General features: G+C 37.4%; 1 protein-coding gene across 5 annotated transcripts in view; it reads left to right on the top strand.

Annotated features, from left to right (window-relative positions):
* Nucleotides 1-14,148, top strand: part of LOC121862736 (proline-rich protein 36-like) — a 37,505-nt gene that overhangs the window by 13,786 nt on the left and 9,571 nt on the right. For 2 of the 5 annotated variants that reach the window (XM_042361057.1, XM_042361061.1), the window contains exons 4-7: nt 602-928; nt 1,815-1,986; nt 3,889-4,009; nt 10,660-10,896. In XM_042361057.1, coding sequence (XP_042216991.1) covers nt 602-928; nt 1,815-1,986; nt 3,889-4,009; nt 10,660-10,896 — 857 coding nt within the window. The remainder of the gene's footprint in view (nt 1-601; nt 929-1,814; nt 1,987-3,888; nt 4,010-10,659; nt 10,897-14,148) is intronic. The other 3 variants (XM_042361059.1, XM_042361060.1, XM_042361062.1) reach the window with 3 other exon arrangements.

Genomic DNA, 14,148 nt, shown 5'->3' on the forward strand with positions numbered 1-14,148 from the left:
TTTGTTTCTGACATGATTATTTTCATTTAATGAATTACAGCACATTAAAATACAATTATTTGAACAACTTTGTGTATTGATGATTCCAGTTTGCAAATTAAATTTCAGTATTGAATAAAATTACTGTAGAGTTTTGGGTCACTTCTTTGAGACAGTTGCTAAGTGTTTTAACAGCCTACAAAATTCAGAATGTGTCATTGATGGTAGTAAAGAAGTTTTTGTAACAATAATTGTATAAAAATTTCTAGAAGTTTTTAATATTAGCATACATTACAGTATTATTATATGAAATACAGGGTTCAGATCAACTTTGTTCCCTTGCTGGTGCTAAGAGAATGCATATTATTAAGGTATAGTCCCAGTGTGATTTTGATGCATTTTCAATATCATTTTGTTCTTTTGATTAAATCACTAGTAATATATGTTGTTGTAGCTCCAGATGCTTTGGAAATTTATTATACAACCCCTTGAGAATCTGACCCTTGTTTCATTAATAGTGTATTATGTACAGTATTTGATTCTCTTTTATCCTTTGTAAAAATGTACCACCCAATTTATAAGTAATTGACAACAGTACACGAACCTGTACTGGCTGACCCAGCAATATCACCCACAGCACCTAAGCTTCAAGGTCGGCCAAGAAAGAAGCGGAAGAAGCCGACAGATTCAGAGTCAGAATCATCGGAAACGTCAGAAGATATCAGACCCCGTCTCAAAGGCAAGCCAGGTCTTACTGCGAAGCCCAATGGCATCAGAGCGTTGGATCGGAAAGGTGGTTCTCGGGCGCACTTGTCGCAGGTCAAAAATGACTTTTCAACGCCAGCCTTGAACCGTCTCATAGAGGTGGACTTTATGTCCAAGCTGCACAAGTTCATGAAGGATCGTAGTACACCAATCACAAGATTGCCACACATTGGCTACAAACAATGTAAGTATTTATTGCAGTACAGGACCTGTACAGGTATTGGAAATACTTGTATTGTGCCACCACAGTGACCAGTAGCTAAGACATGTGATGTTTGTCATGTCCATCTGTATCACACTTTGTTTCTGTTTGATAGCTTTTGTCTCTGTGAATGTATCTCAACCTAACTTAGTAGACAAGTATCTCATGTTCAGGAAAGATACATACAGTACTGTACAGTACTGTATTGATTTTCAGCCATCAGGCAAAGTCACATGCTAAATTTTCTTTTTATTCAAATTTGTATACAGTATTACAGTAGTATACTATACTGTAGTATATCTTGGTCAGACTTGGTACATGAAGCTTATCATTACAATACACAGGGAAGATACTGTTATTTTTAGAGTAGTAGACCAAAGATCAGTGTCACAATAAAGGGTATCCATTGATTTTCAGTTATCTGTAATAAATGTCATGCTCCAATACAGCCCTTTCTGGTGGCCTAATGTATCTCAAACATTAGCTCTCATTTATTTAAAAAAAAAGTTTATCTTGGATACCTTGGACATCTATTATGGCAGTACAGTAGAGAAAATGAATGACAGAGAATAAAGGGAGAGTGCATTTCCTTTTGATTCGAACTACCCAGCACCCACCCATCAAGTGTCCTTTTATAATCCTGTGGCTCTCCTGCTGGTTACATCTGGTATGGATGCTTTACTGAAGTTCTAATTTGATCATTAATAATATTGATGTTGTTTATGATTGAACTTGTTTTAGATTATTAACAAAGATAGGAATACTCTTGTCAACTGTTTGTTCATAAATATCCAATAAACCCTTTTCTTCCAGTGACTGTATTTGAGTTAGTTTCATCAAGTACATTTATCCCATTGTTTTCTTTCAGTAAATGTGTTTGAGTTGTTTACGAGAGTGCAGCAGCAAGGGGGCTATGAGTCTGTAGGAGAGAAGAAGCTGTGGAAGCAGTTGTACGAGGAGATGAGTGGCACTCCGAACTCTTCCAATCCACCACAAAATGCACAGTCATACTCCAGCATAATGAAGCGCCATTATGAAAGGTAAAGCATACACTGATGGATAGCTTTTACTTCCTGATAGATAGCATACACTTTCTGCATCCACATTCTTTCCCAATTATGACATACAGTACTCCTCTTAAAAGTGGTATTGAAAACAGTAAACAGGCACCTGACACAACAGAATCATCTCTTTATTACCTTTACTCCTCGCTCACTGTTGTGTGGGATGGATCAAGTGGTACAGAAACCTCAAATAAGGGAGGGGAAATAATTGGGAGACTGATCCAAGACAAGTGTAGAAAGTGACAGGAAAGTTCAGAGGCATCAAGTAGAAATGCCAACATATACATCTTATGTTTGCTCTACACACACACACAGTATACCAGGTGAATCTTTACCATTCACATGTGACTAAGGCTTCATATTAATCCTCTCATGCATACAGTAAACTTTTGTTTCCGTGACCATAACAAAAGTCATATGGGATCACTCACGTGAGGTCTGCATATCTTCGTTCTGCAGCCAATTTATCCCACAATTTTTTTTTTTTCATGATTTATACATCACTGGCTTCATTATTGGTTTGGCTTTAACATAAAGAAAAAAAAAATGTTGTTCCTAGCATCATACAGTACTGTATCTTGGATATTTTCTCACAAATCTATCAAGGTATTGCTGTTTCATAGTTATGGAAATGGAATTATTAGATTTTTCCAACCATGTCTTTGGAATTTTGATTAGGAATAATTGTGGGGAGGGCGGGAGAGGAGATAAAGGGACAAATGTGACCTACCAGTATGGCTGATGGGAGAAACTGATGGACATCTGAACTCCCTACATCGGAACTCCACCCACGCTTTGGTACTTTCTGGAAGTTTCTCTTGCAAGATAATACAGTCATCTATGATGCATGAAAATTTGATAGAATTATTTTGAAAAATGTTTTGGGGGCGAATTTGTTGAAGTTTACCGATTTGATTCACATCACTGATGCAAATAGTGCTGCCCAATGATTTGATGTGATTCACCTCATGATGCGTGGAAGGGTGAATTCACTGTATTATGTAAGAAAAATTTCTCAGATCTTAATTATCTATTCTTTATTACTTTCTTTTGATTAACTTTTATGGAATTGAGCTTTTAAGTACAGTACAGTACAATACATGTACAGTCAGCCCTTGCTTTACGCGGTCCCACTTTACGCGTTTCCACGTTTACACGGTACCCTGCCGAACACGGAATGCTCACTTTCCGCGGTGTGTGTACCCTTTTACGCGGAGAGCGGCGCGAGCAGGGTGCGCTCAAGGTCGCCCAGTCATCAAAACATTACCGAGTTCTTCACCCGCCACCCACCACAGCCGGCCCAAGTCAGTGATAGTGAGGATATGGACTTTGAGGGGTTTGACAAAGAGGCCCTGCAAGCCTCTGTGGTGGATAGTGATGCAATTGATACAAGTGATACAGGTGAGGGCCAATAATCTGCCCTCTGCCTTGGAACCAACCCCCCATCCCCGTGTTCCCAGCCATCTTTTCTACTAATGTAAGTGTTAAAAAACCTAATATTATTGATGTTTCTCTTAATTATTAATTGTGTGTGCATACCATCAAAAAATTAAGAAGTTATTTTTACTGCAACGTAGGTATTGTGTCTGAAAAAGTGGAGTTTGGGGGTCGGCCCGGTCTCTATTTCAATTAATCCCATATGTTATGTTGTTCACTTTACGCGTTTCTCACTTTATGCGGGCCACCGTGGGTTCAATTGACCACGTAAAGTGAGGATTCACTGTACAGTATTTTGTTTAAAGCCCTTGTCATTGATATAAAACAGAAAGAATTGAGGTACTTTATTGTTTATTTAATTCTGTGTCAGACCTAGTGTTTATAGAGCTGCCTAATGCAGCAGAAAATGTTTTATTTATGCAGTATGTGTTTTCTTTCCAGACTGTTGTTGCCATATGAGAAGTTCTTACTACAAGAACAAAAGAAACTTTGGGGAATTGGTTCACCAAAGACTCCAAAAGCTAAATCTGAGCCAGGAGAACCCTCAGTATCCATCCTTCAGGTTAGTTGCTGGGTGCTCTGACTTGTCCATCAATTCATTGTGGCACAGCTCTCTTTAATTTATAAGATGTTTACTTTTTATCCTGAACAAAAACAGAAAATTTTTCAAGTGCATGGAACTTTAACTTGAAAGTCACTTTTTTCATGAAACAAAGTGACCAAGGAATGATCATTTTGAATGTTGAGTTACACTAGAAAAGTATCCTTCATATGAAAACCATCCACCTATGAGCTCAGGGAAGCTGTGCTTTGGGCTGACTAAATGTAACCCAAAACAGAAAAATTACCAAATTAATGGAGGCTTATTCTAGGCATTTTGTACCTCTCAGGTGTCTTAAGTATGGTTAACAATTACGGTTAAAGTTTATTGTAATAGTTGAAGAAGTTTATTTGTTAAAGTGACTTACATACACAAATAGTTTACATCATACAGGGCCAACTCATACAAGTATGGAAAATGGCCATAAAACTTTGGTGGTGATGAGGTAATAACAGAATGACCTGGAGGCACTTGGCTCTCTGTTGTTTCCTGAAACGGAGAACTGTCCAAGACAGTGAGTCGTTGGTGATAAGAAACAAACAACTGACATGTGATAGCTGTAATAGGGTAATTGTGCATGGTTTACACAAGTGAGGTCTGCCTTTCGGTAAACAGTGAGATTTAGAATGATTTATTTACACCATCATTATGAACTCTTGTTGAACAGCTATATAAATAATAGTTATTAAATGGCTGGAAAGAATGGCAACAAATGAAGGGGAGTTTGTGGTGCTCTTTGATTGCAGCTGCCAGCCACCCCATATGACAATGAGAAAGAACTTGAAAGGGTGGAAAAATATACCTAATTAGATGAGTGAATACGGGTCAAATAAATGTTAAGTCAGACATTGTGCCATCTTAAGTGGCAGTAGTTTTCATTAAATCTGTTTTGGCTCTATAATCTCTACTTTTTCTTGCTGAATGATAATGTTTTTGAGTATTCCACACTTGTTCATAATTCATTTGCATTTTATTATTTTTTCTGTTCAGTTTTATAGTCATATCGTGCTTTATTACCTAACTTATCAGTACTGTAGTGTGATGTTACCCTTCCTTTATCTTTGTAGCAGATCTGTAGCATGGTTGATATTTCTGAGTAATTTTTAGTTCATATCTTTTTCAGGGTACATGTTCATCTTCTAAGTAGCTCTCTCACTAATATCATGGAATGATTACAAGATATTCCTTCACTTAGCATGATGGTATAACATTGAGAGGAATTTCTATTTTGTTTTTTGTAATCTTCATATATTGTGTGCTCTTGATATTTAACTACATCAAGACCTAAGGTCACCAGGGTTCTCAGAGTAAATCAGTTATTGAAAATTAGTTAGAAATAGAAGTGGTAGCTTGTAATAGGTATTATAAAAAATAATAATAAAATTTTGTGGTTCATAGAATTGTGTACCTACAGTACATATGGATCTCAGATTACAAGGTACAAAACACTACAGTATAATAAGGTTAAGATGGTTAAAATCAGTGATCATATAAGACCTTACAAAATCCGTTTCTGGATAATTGATGATATTTATATTGGCTGGTGGGTATGACTCCAGTCAGGGTTTGAAAACTAATAGTGTAGTACTTGAGAGCTAAAAAAAAAAGAGATTACAAGTGAAGTTCTTTTAGCTTGGTTTGAAAATTTTAATTTTATGTTATTAAGGTATTATTTCTTATCAACCTGAGGTTAGTACTTTGAACTAGAAAGGCAAAATACAGTGGAAACCTGATGGATCGTGAGGCTATATTCATGAACCCATGTGAAACAACTGATTGTTACTTTACAGTACAGTACTGTGATTTGTAGGGAAGATTAGTTTGGTTCAGCAGTGCAGTTTTCTGTTTCCCAATACTTTTATTTTTAAACCTTTTATATAAACAACTTTGTGGTTGAAGTTGTAATATAAAGGCTGTGATCAAATTACAGTTTGTTCAATCATTACTACAACTCTAGAAGTTGTGAAAATATAGAACAAAACAGTACGGGAAGAGTTTTTTACAGATGGCATCAAAAGCTGAATCACCACACCCTGGAAAGGTGATTTGTCCTAATGTAATAACAAATTCTACATGTAATATTTGTAGGAAAACTTCCTTACGTTATGATTTTATCATAGGAATATCAGTCATTTTGTATTTAGCTTTCCAAAAATATATCTTGACTTGGAACCATTGCTTGATGTAGGGTGGCCTGACCAGTAATGTCTTGGTGAGTTTGAGTTTTTCCGGGTTAATGCACTCACATATGAAAATAAGTGTTTCATGCCCTACTTAACTTGCTTAATTTCACTCTTGTTTAAAATTAATAACATACGAATTATATAGGTGATTTTTAGTTTTAATAATTTCCTGCTTTTTAATATTCATTTTTTTATGAAGGTTATAGAATTTATTAATGTTAGTTTACAATTGACCAGACTGTAGTGTACAATCTGTCACATTTTGTTATTTTCAAAATCACCTTAGTCCTTTTTTCAAATTTGTTGTAGTGCAAAATGCTGTGAAATACAGTACTATAAGAAAAAATACAAAACCCTGTGAAAGTCACAAAGACCAAATTGTTTTACCTTTTTTAATAAAATTTTATATACCCGGTACACAAATTGAAAATTAAAATTATTAAATATGGTTTAACATGTTAATGTCCTGATGGCCACAACAAGCTGCAGGTGCCACCCCTGAGCTGCAAATAAGCCCAAGACCAACCCCTGGCATGCAAGGGAACACAATAATCATTGGCTGGCCTGGATCCATATTTTTAAAGATTCAAACAATAAATATTCCTCATTACTGAGTACAGTATGTGTGAATGATCCTAACTTGATGACACATTAAATGACAAGAATATAATTCAGAAATAAAATAAGAATTCCACTGAGTTTCTATGTTAACTACATACTTTCATTTAGCACCAGTCAAGGGGATAAAATTAACATACAGAATCTTTCCAAAGGTTTTCCATCAATGTTGGAGAGTTGGAAGGGCAGCAGTGGTACCTCCTGGGGCAACCCCTCTCACCTTGTGGGAGGAGAGTGGAGGTAGGGGTGAGGTAGTATCACCCATATCACCTTATGCCACCACCCACACAACTTCTCACACTACCAACCAGAGGCACTACAGTACCCACAACTTTCCATACTTCCACCCTCGCATACCGATATGCCATTACCCACATAACTTCCAACTCTAACACCCACATCACACCCATGTTCCACTACCCAAATAGCTTCCCACACCATGTGATACTCATGTTACATCACCATTTGGTGACATAAGGAGCAGCTGACATCTGCCATCTATTCAATAACCCACAATCATTGGGTAGGTTCGCTAGGGTTGTGTTATTTTTTGTCAGCAGCTTAATTTTTTCTCTCATAGTTTTTGGTAGATTTTAAAATTTATTCATCTCTGTATTTCATAATTGTACAATAAAAGATATAACACTGAAAATGTATATAATTTTGAATGGTTTTCATATAATATCAATGTAACAATTGAAATTTTTAATCAAACTAGTCTAACTGACCATTGTGAGGTAAATTGAGCATCAGCTTCCCTCTCCCAGTAATACCAACACAGTAAAATACCAGGAAGACATCCGTGAGTAAAATGAACTTGAATATACAGTACAATACAATACAGTAAACCCTTGTTATTTGCGGGGGTTAGGTTCCAAGGAATGGCGTAAAACCGCGAATAGCAACTTATACTGTACTACTTTAGTGCATTACAGCTATACCCTTTTTATTTTTATTTTTTACGGTAAATTAGCCCAACCGAGCACAGGTTGAACGACTTACAACAGAGCCCAGGGGGCGAAAAAATAGAAACAGAAAGAAATTAAAAATAGAGAAGAAAAAGTTTATACTGTGTTAATCTACACCACGAAGATACCGGAAAACCAGCTTTTTAAAGTGAGACAGATTGTATAAGTATGGAAACACAGAAGAAGGCAGAGCATTCCACAGTTTGGCTGTGTGAGGAAAGAAAGATGTACTTATAACGTGTTATTCTAGTGTGACCGACATCCACAGAGAAAAATGGTGGGCACCGCGGGCAAGACGTGTGTTAAGAGCCCACGGCCTTGCCGGCGGTACACAGGATGCCAAATCCAACAAACATTGCCTGTTAAAGTAACTGTAAAAGAGAGAGAGTGAAGCAACATTGCGGCAAAGAGAAAGGGAAGATTGTCATCTAAAGGAGAAGAGTTAATAAGACGAAATGCCTTTGGTTCCACCCTATATAACTGTTGGACAGAAGAAGAGCCACCCCAGATATGAGAGCAGTACTCCAAGTTAGGATGAATTAATCCCTTATATACTTGAAGCAACTGCTCAGGAGGGAAGTTGTTACGGCATCTGTACAGCATTCCCATCTTTCGGGAGGCAGCTTTAGCTATGTTAAGAATGTGTGATTTCCATGACATATACCAAACAACCGACCAGCTGTGGCAGCACTCATCCCCTCTTTTAACTTATCTAATAATTCAATTTTCTTTGCCAGGATCGTCACTGACTTCTGCCTTTTACATTTCACTCTACTAGCATCACTAGCACTGACACTAGGCAGTCTTTTAGGGGCCATTTCACACAGAAACACTAAAGTTTTGAGAGTACAATACGAGGTGCTGCATCATAGGCAATGGTTGAGCAGAGGGTGACTCACTGCGCTGTGGAAAAAGGCTCGCAAGCTAGCCACCATAGCTACCATCTGCTTACCGCGAATCGACGAAATCACAAATCGCAAACCCGTGAATGGTAAGGGTCTACTGTACAGAACATGTACTGTATTTTTGTAAGCATTTCTACACAACCGTACAGTATAACAGAAGAAATAATTGTAATCAACATGAGGAATACTGTACTGTACCTACCATATGTTTTTTAACACACTTTTAGTGGAACAATGAGTTTAGGTACAATATTTAATAATAAAGAAAACATTAAAAATGAAGAAAAAAAATCTCTTAGACCATCACCCAACTACCATCACTAATCTCACTATCAGCATATTAACATTCCTTACAATGCTTCCACCATCACTCAGTGGCACTACCTTATCATGATCACCACTTCAGGTACCACTAGGCCATATCTGGAACATTTTAACACTCCTTACACAGTGCTGCCCTCTCCTCACACACACACACAATGCGGGTGGTCCTACCTAATTTCCCTCAGCACATCACTTCACTTCACCTGGCTCAGGCTTCAGCCCACTTGGTGACATTTTTCACCATGTTTCACAATGTGTCATTTCTAAGTGACTAATGTGTTGGACAATTGTTAATGCACACTCAACCCATGCATCTTGTCATGCCCTGGGCAACCTGACCTAACTCCCCTGACCCCTCCATTATGACTAGGTTGCTGCAACAGGAATAACATTGCGTAGCTTTCAAATTTACCAGCTGCCTCTAAACTGCTCAAAAACTGATGCTTATAAAAAGTTGAGCAGCCACCTTGTATGTACTAGGTGCCCATAAATAGCCATGAATTAAATAATAATAATATATATACTGTGTATATATATATGTATATATATATATTATTTTTTAATTCATGGCTATTTATGGGCACCTAGTACATACACGGTAGCTGCTCACTGGCATTCTCAGCCATATAATTCAAAGCCAACTACTGATTGGTGCTCAGATTCTTACATTGTGCTCCCACACCCACTCTGAGCTCTCCCATTTGCTCTAATTCATGTTCCTATTTTCGCTCTGGTTCAACCACTCTCTCTACACTGTTGCTTGTCACTCGGCTCTCTGCTGTTGCTCACAGTGCATCCGACTATGCTGTGATAGGAAAAATAAATAAATGTCCCCTGTGAAATTGCTGCAATACAACCAATTATAATGTAGGAACTTGCGATCTATCAGGTTTTTTCTGTATTGAGTTTTAATGTTTATATTTTTAATAAGCTAACCAAAACAGCCTTCTCATTTAGGTTTTCAGTAGGATGTCAGAAAGGATTACTACAAGACAAGGGTTTTAGGGGTCCTCTTGCAACAGGAATACAAATGTAATTATATAGATTTCAAAAGACTGGTGAATTGCCTTTCTGTTACTAGATGAAGATAAAGTATTCTTGCCACAGACCACTTGAGAATGAGAAGGTTGCAATGGCAATCAAATATTGATGTTTTTTTATGAAAGTTTGGTTATCAAGGGTATAAATTATAGATGTTTATAGTATGTTGATGTAAGCCTAGGAGAGGGTGAAGCACCATTTAGATTAGGTGTATGGTAAGTATAATCTGTCATGGATGATATTAACATTAACAGAATAAAAGAATGATTAGCAGTCAGTCAGAGAGCAAATTGACCCATCTTGGTGATACAGAATGTGAAGTTTGTCACTGAATAACTTGTTCCATGTTGGTACCTTAGAATGCAAGAATGATTAGTGATAAGAATCTTTCTTTCAATCTCATAAAGATCATGCCCCCCCCCAAAAGCATACCTAGGAAGAAAAAACACTTGTAAACACTGGTTTGCAAAAATGAGTGAGCATACTGTACCATGTTTGGTCAATGGGTTTAGACTTGATGATGAGGAGTGTGGCAGGGAGTGGTGGTGCATGATGGGTGTTGTCTCTCACAGCAGCATGTGCCAAGTGACACCAAGCCCTCTCTCAAGTTTGGGGGCTCCTGTCACCAGCTGCTGCCTCCCCACGTTCCTCCTGGCCACCATGGGGGGGCACAGGAGGCACATGGGTTACCCAGTGGGCCTCACTCTGGTGGGCCCTTGGGTGCCTCGCCACCCGTGGGCACGCCGCCCCAGGCCAGCCCAGCACCACCCACCTCTGTCAGTCCTCCAACAACACCTCCTGAGCTGGCGGTAAGTTGACCTGCGGTGCCCTCTCACAGCCTATTGATGCTGCCTGGTGACCCGGCTTGGTACACCCTAACCCCACCCTCTCCTGCTTGACCCCTGCCCACTGGGCATGACATGGAGCATAATCCTAGCACTGTAATCACTTCCAACCAGCATTATGTAAATAATTTCGCAACAGAGGAAGACCTATAAACAAATCATTGGAGGGTATTTGACTTCTGGGGTTATGAACTGTAAATGTAGCAAAAAGAGAAGTGCTATGTTTATTTAGCTTAGGCCCCATTGATTACTAGCTTAATGATTAAGGTTCAGTGTGTAGTGTGTACAGAACCCATAATTACCTACAGGTCATCTTGTCTTGCCTGCTCTATAAATATGCATGCATACTAAAACTTCTGATTGGTACTGTTGCTTGCACAGAAAACTCCTAAAATCTGTTTTGCCTGCTCTCTAAATATGCATGAACACACTAAACCTTTTGATCACTCCATTGCTTGTGCAGGATACTTTTAGAATTTTAAAATTAAACAGTAAAGGCATAATGGAAGTACTGTATATTGCATGGTTTAACTCATATACTCCATGTTAAAAAAACTGAACTATGGAAAAAAATGTTGATATGTTTCTTCATGGTAAGTATCAGCATATGTTATTTCATTAAAAAAGATTTTATAGAGTGTGCACTTATACTGATACTAACCCCTTCTGTACCACATGATCCCTGGCTCTCTCTCAGGGTATGAACTGTATATTGCGGTTCAGCATCTATCACAGATACTTTTCAGAGTCCCTATGTGCTTGCTAATGGATCAAATTGATTAATTTTAGTGGTGTTGTACAGGTAAACCCTCATTGTTTCCAAGGATATTATTAATCACATACACTATGGTATGTACTGTACAGTATGTATAAAATTGTAAATTTGATTTTAAGTCAGTTATAATGGTCTACAGTACATACAATAATGTCTACCAAATAATTATCCACGTACAGTACTGTAATTTGCTAGATATACCACCTGTAAATTAAAAGCAAATACTCTTAACATTTACCTACATTAGTCTATAAAAGTATAAAACTTTTAATGTAATTGTTTCCATGTGAGCTGCAATATAGGGGGAGGATAGAGAGTGTGGTAGTGGGGGAGTCACATTAGCTAGTATAATGCTCACACTTCAATCTTGGAACTACCAAAAAATATACCCCTAAGATATCTTTATCTTTTGGTCCTTTAGGTGTACATTATTCATTTTGTTTCCATTACGTACTGTATTTTCATAACTTTTTGGGCCAGTTTCAAAGTCCTTTGATATATTAGAAGTCTGGTGCTAATGTGTGTTGAACAAATGAATTTAACTTGTTTTTTAAAGAAAAGTTGGTAGTTTCAAAATGCTAAGTCATTAACCCCATATTTTGCATGGGACAGTTCATTGAGGCTACCCATTTAAATCAGAGGTTAATTTTGATCTTAAATCCTCAAGATGTCACCCAAACCATGGTACAGTATGTGTATTGTGGTTGTGGTACTGAAGGGGTTAAGCAGCCCAGCAGCTTTAAATGCTTGTCAAGGAGTTTTGCATGTTGTCTTCAACACTTACTTGTAGAGTGAGATATGCAATATATGCAAATATTAAAAAAAAAAAATATTATCTGAATGAAAATGCATGTAACTTACCTAAACTAAGAAATTTGAAACACAAACATTCCAGTCCTTTTGTGTAGTCACCTCTTCAATGAAACACAAGTGACTTGTCTATGTCCCCATGAAGACATTATCACACAAAGCACAGTCGGGATCAAAAGTTGGCTCCCACCCAAAATGAAGCAGCATCGACCCCAAATGAGATGAAACAATCAGGATAAGTCAGTTTAGGTTCTCGTTCCCGTGACTCGGTTTTACCACGGGGAGCGAACTTTTGTCCCAGACTGTACATGTATTTAAAATGTATTTATTTCACTTTCTCTGTGGTTACCTGCAATGTTCACATGCACCTTTTCTTATTGGTTTACATAAGGTGAAAAGTAGATGTGCAAAGGCAAGAAAAAACAAGAAAGAAAAATAATGAAAATTAATAATTAAAAGCTGTTACAGTAGAACTCATCTTAGCTTAGTTACTAAAAAAAGGTTAAATAAAGAATGTGCATGCAGACCCCACATGTTTATCAACAATAAGATTATATTTCAACTGAATAGCATGTTTTATGAAGCTGTCAGTTATTTCCTAGCTGACATTTAAATAGGCAATATAATATGTACAGCATATACAATACTGTACTGTACATATTTTTATTGTCAAGTCAGTGTCTTCCTGTGGATCCCCCAACAAATGATCATAATGTAAAACTAAAGGGCAGGATGAAATAGTATATTTAGATCATGTGAAGAGCCTGAGACACATACGTGCATGAAAACTTATGCTCGGCATCAGAGGTTTTTGCCGATTTTTTTATTTATTTATTTTTATTTTTTTATTTTTTAGGGCTCATTTCACTGCCATGGAATTGTTTTATTACTTGTAATGGGATCTCTTCTAGCGTAAAATTATCTGAAAAATTGTATGAAACCATAAAAAATTTAAATTTCTTGAAATTTAAGCCACTTCTTTCGAGTACAGGGGTATAAGTTGAAAAAGTAAGAATATGTTAAGGAACATCTCGATTTCCATTCACATTTTCCATGTATTATGGTGTTCATTGATATGTACTATATACTGTACCAAAATAAAGAACAAAGCATGTAGAATATTGTGGTATAAGGAAAAATAATATAACACAAAAACTCATGGAAAAATTAAAAGGTTGAGCGGCACACCCTCCTCTCGCTCTAATGACCAGAGCGACACTGGCTTCATGCTGTGCTGCATGCACACGATGACCAAGACCGTCTCAGGGAAGGTGATAAGGCCCATACAAAGAAAACGACATCTGTCCAATGGCATCCAAATTTAAGTCAGTTTCACTGAATAGCTTTTGAGTTATTTGAAAATACCCTGTATAGCCCATTGGCGTCGCGAGGCTTAGCGTAAGTTTTTTCGCCTTTTATGTTTGACGCCACAATGGCATCATGCGAGGCTGAGAGGGTTAAACACCATATTGCTACTTGAAGGGTCAGGTTAGGTTAGTTAGCTTTAAGGTGATTAATCTTAAGGTGAAATAAGCTTGGGTGCCTAATCTTCACATGATCCATATATTTTTATAACTCATTTAGTATAGGAGAGTGGATATCATTTCTCACCTTTGAGGCAATTTTACAGT

Source organism: Homarus americanus, unplaced genomic scaffold (genome assembly GCF_018991925.1).
Source record: "Homarus americanus isolate GMGI-L3 unplaced genomic scaffold, GMGI_Hamer_2.0 scaffold43778, whole genome shotgun sequence".
In the NCBI taxonomy this organism is placed as follows: domain Eukaryota; kingdom Metazoa; phylum Arthropoda; class Malacostraca; order Decapoda; family Nephropidae; genus Homarus; species Homarus americanus.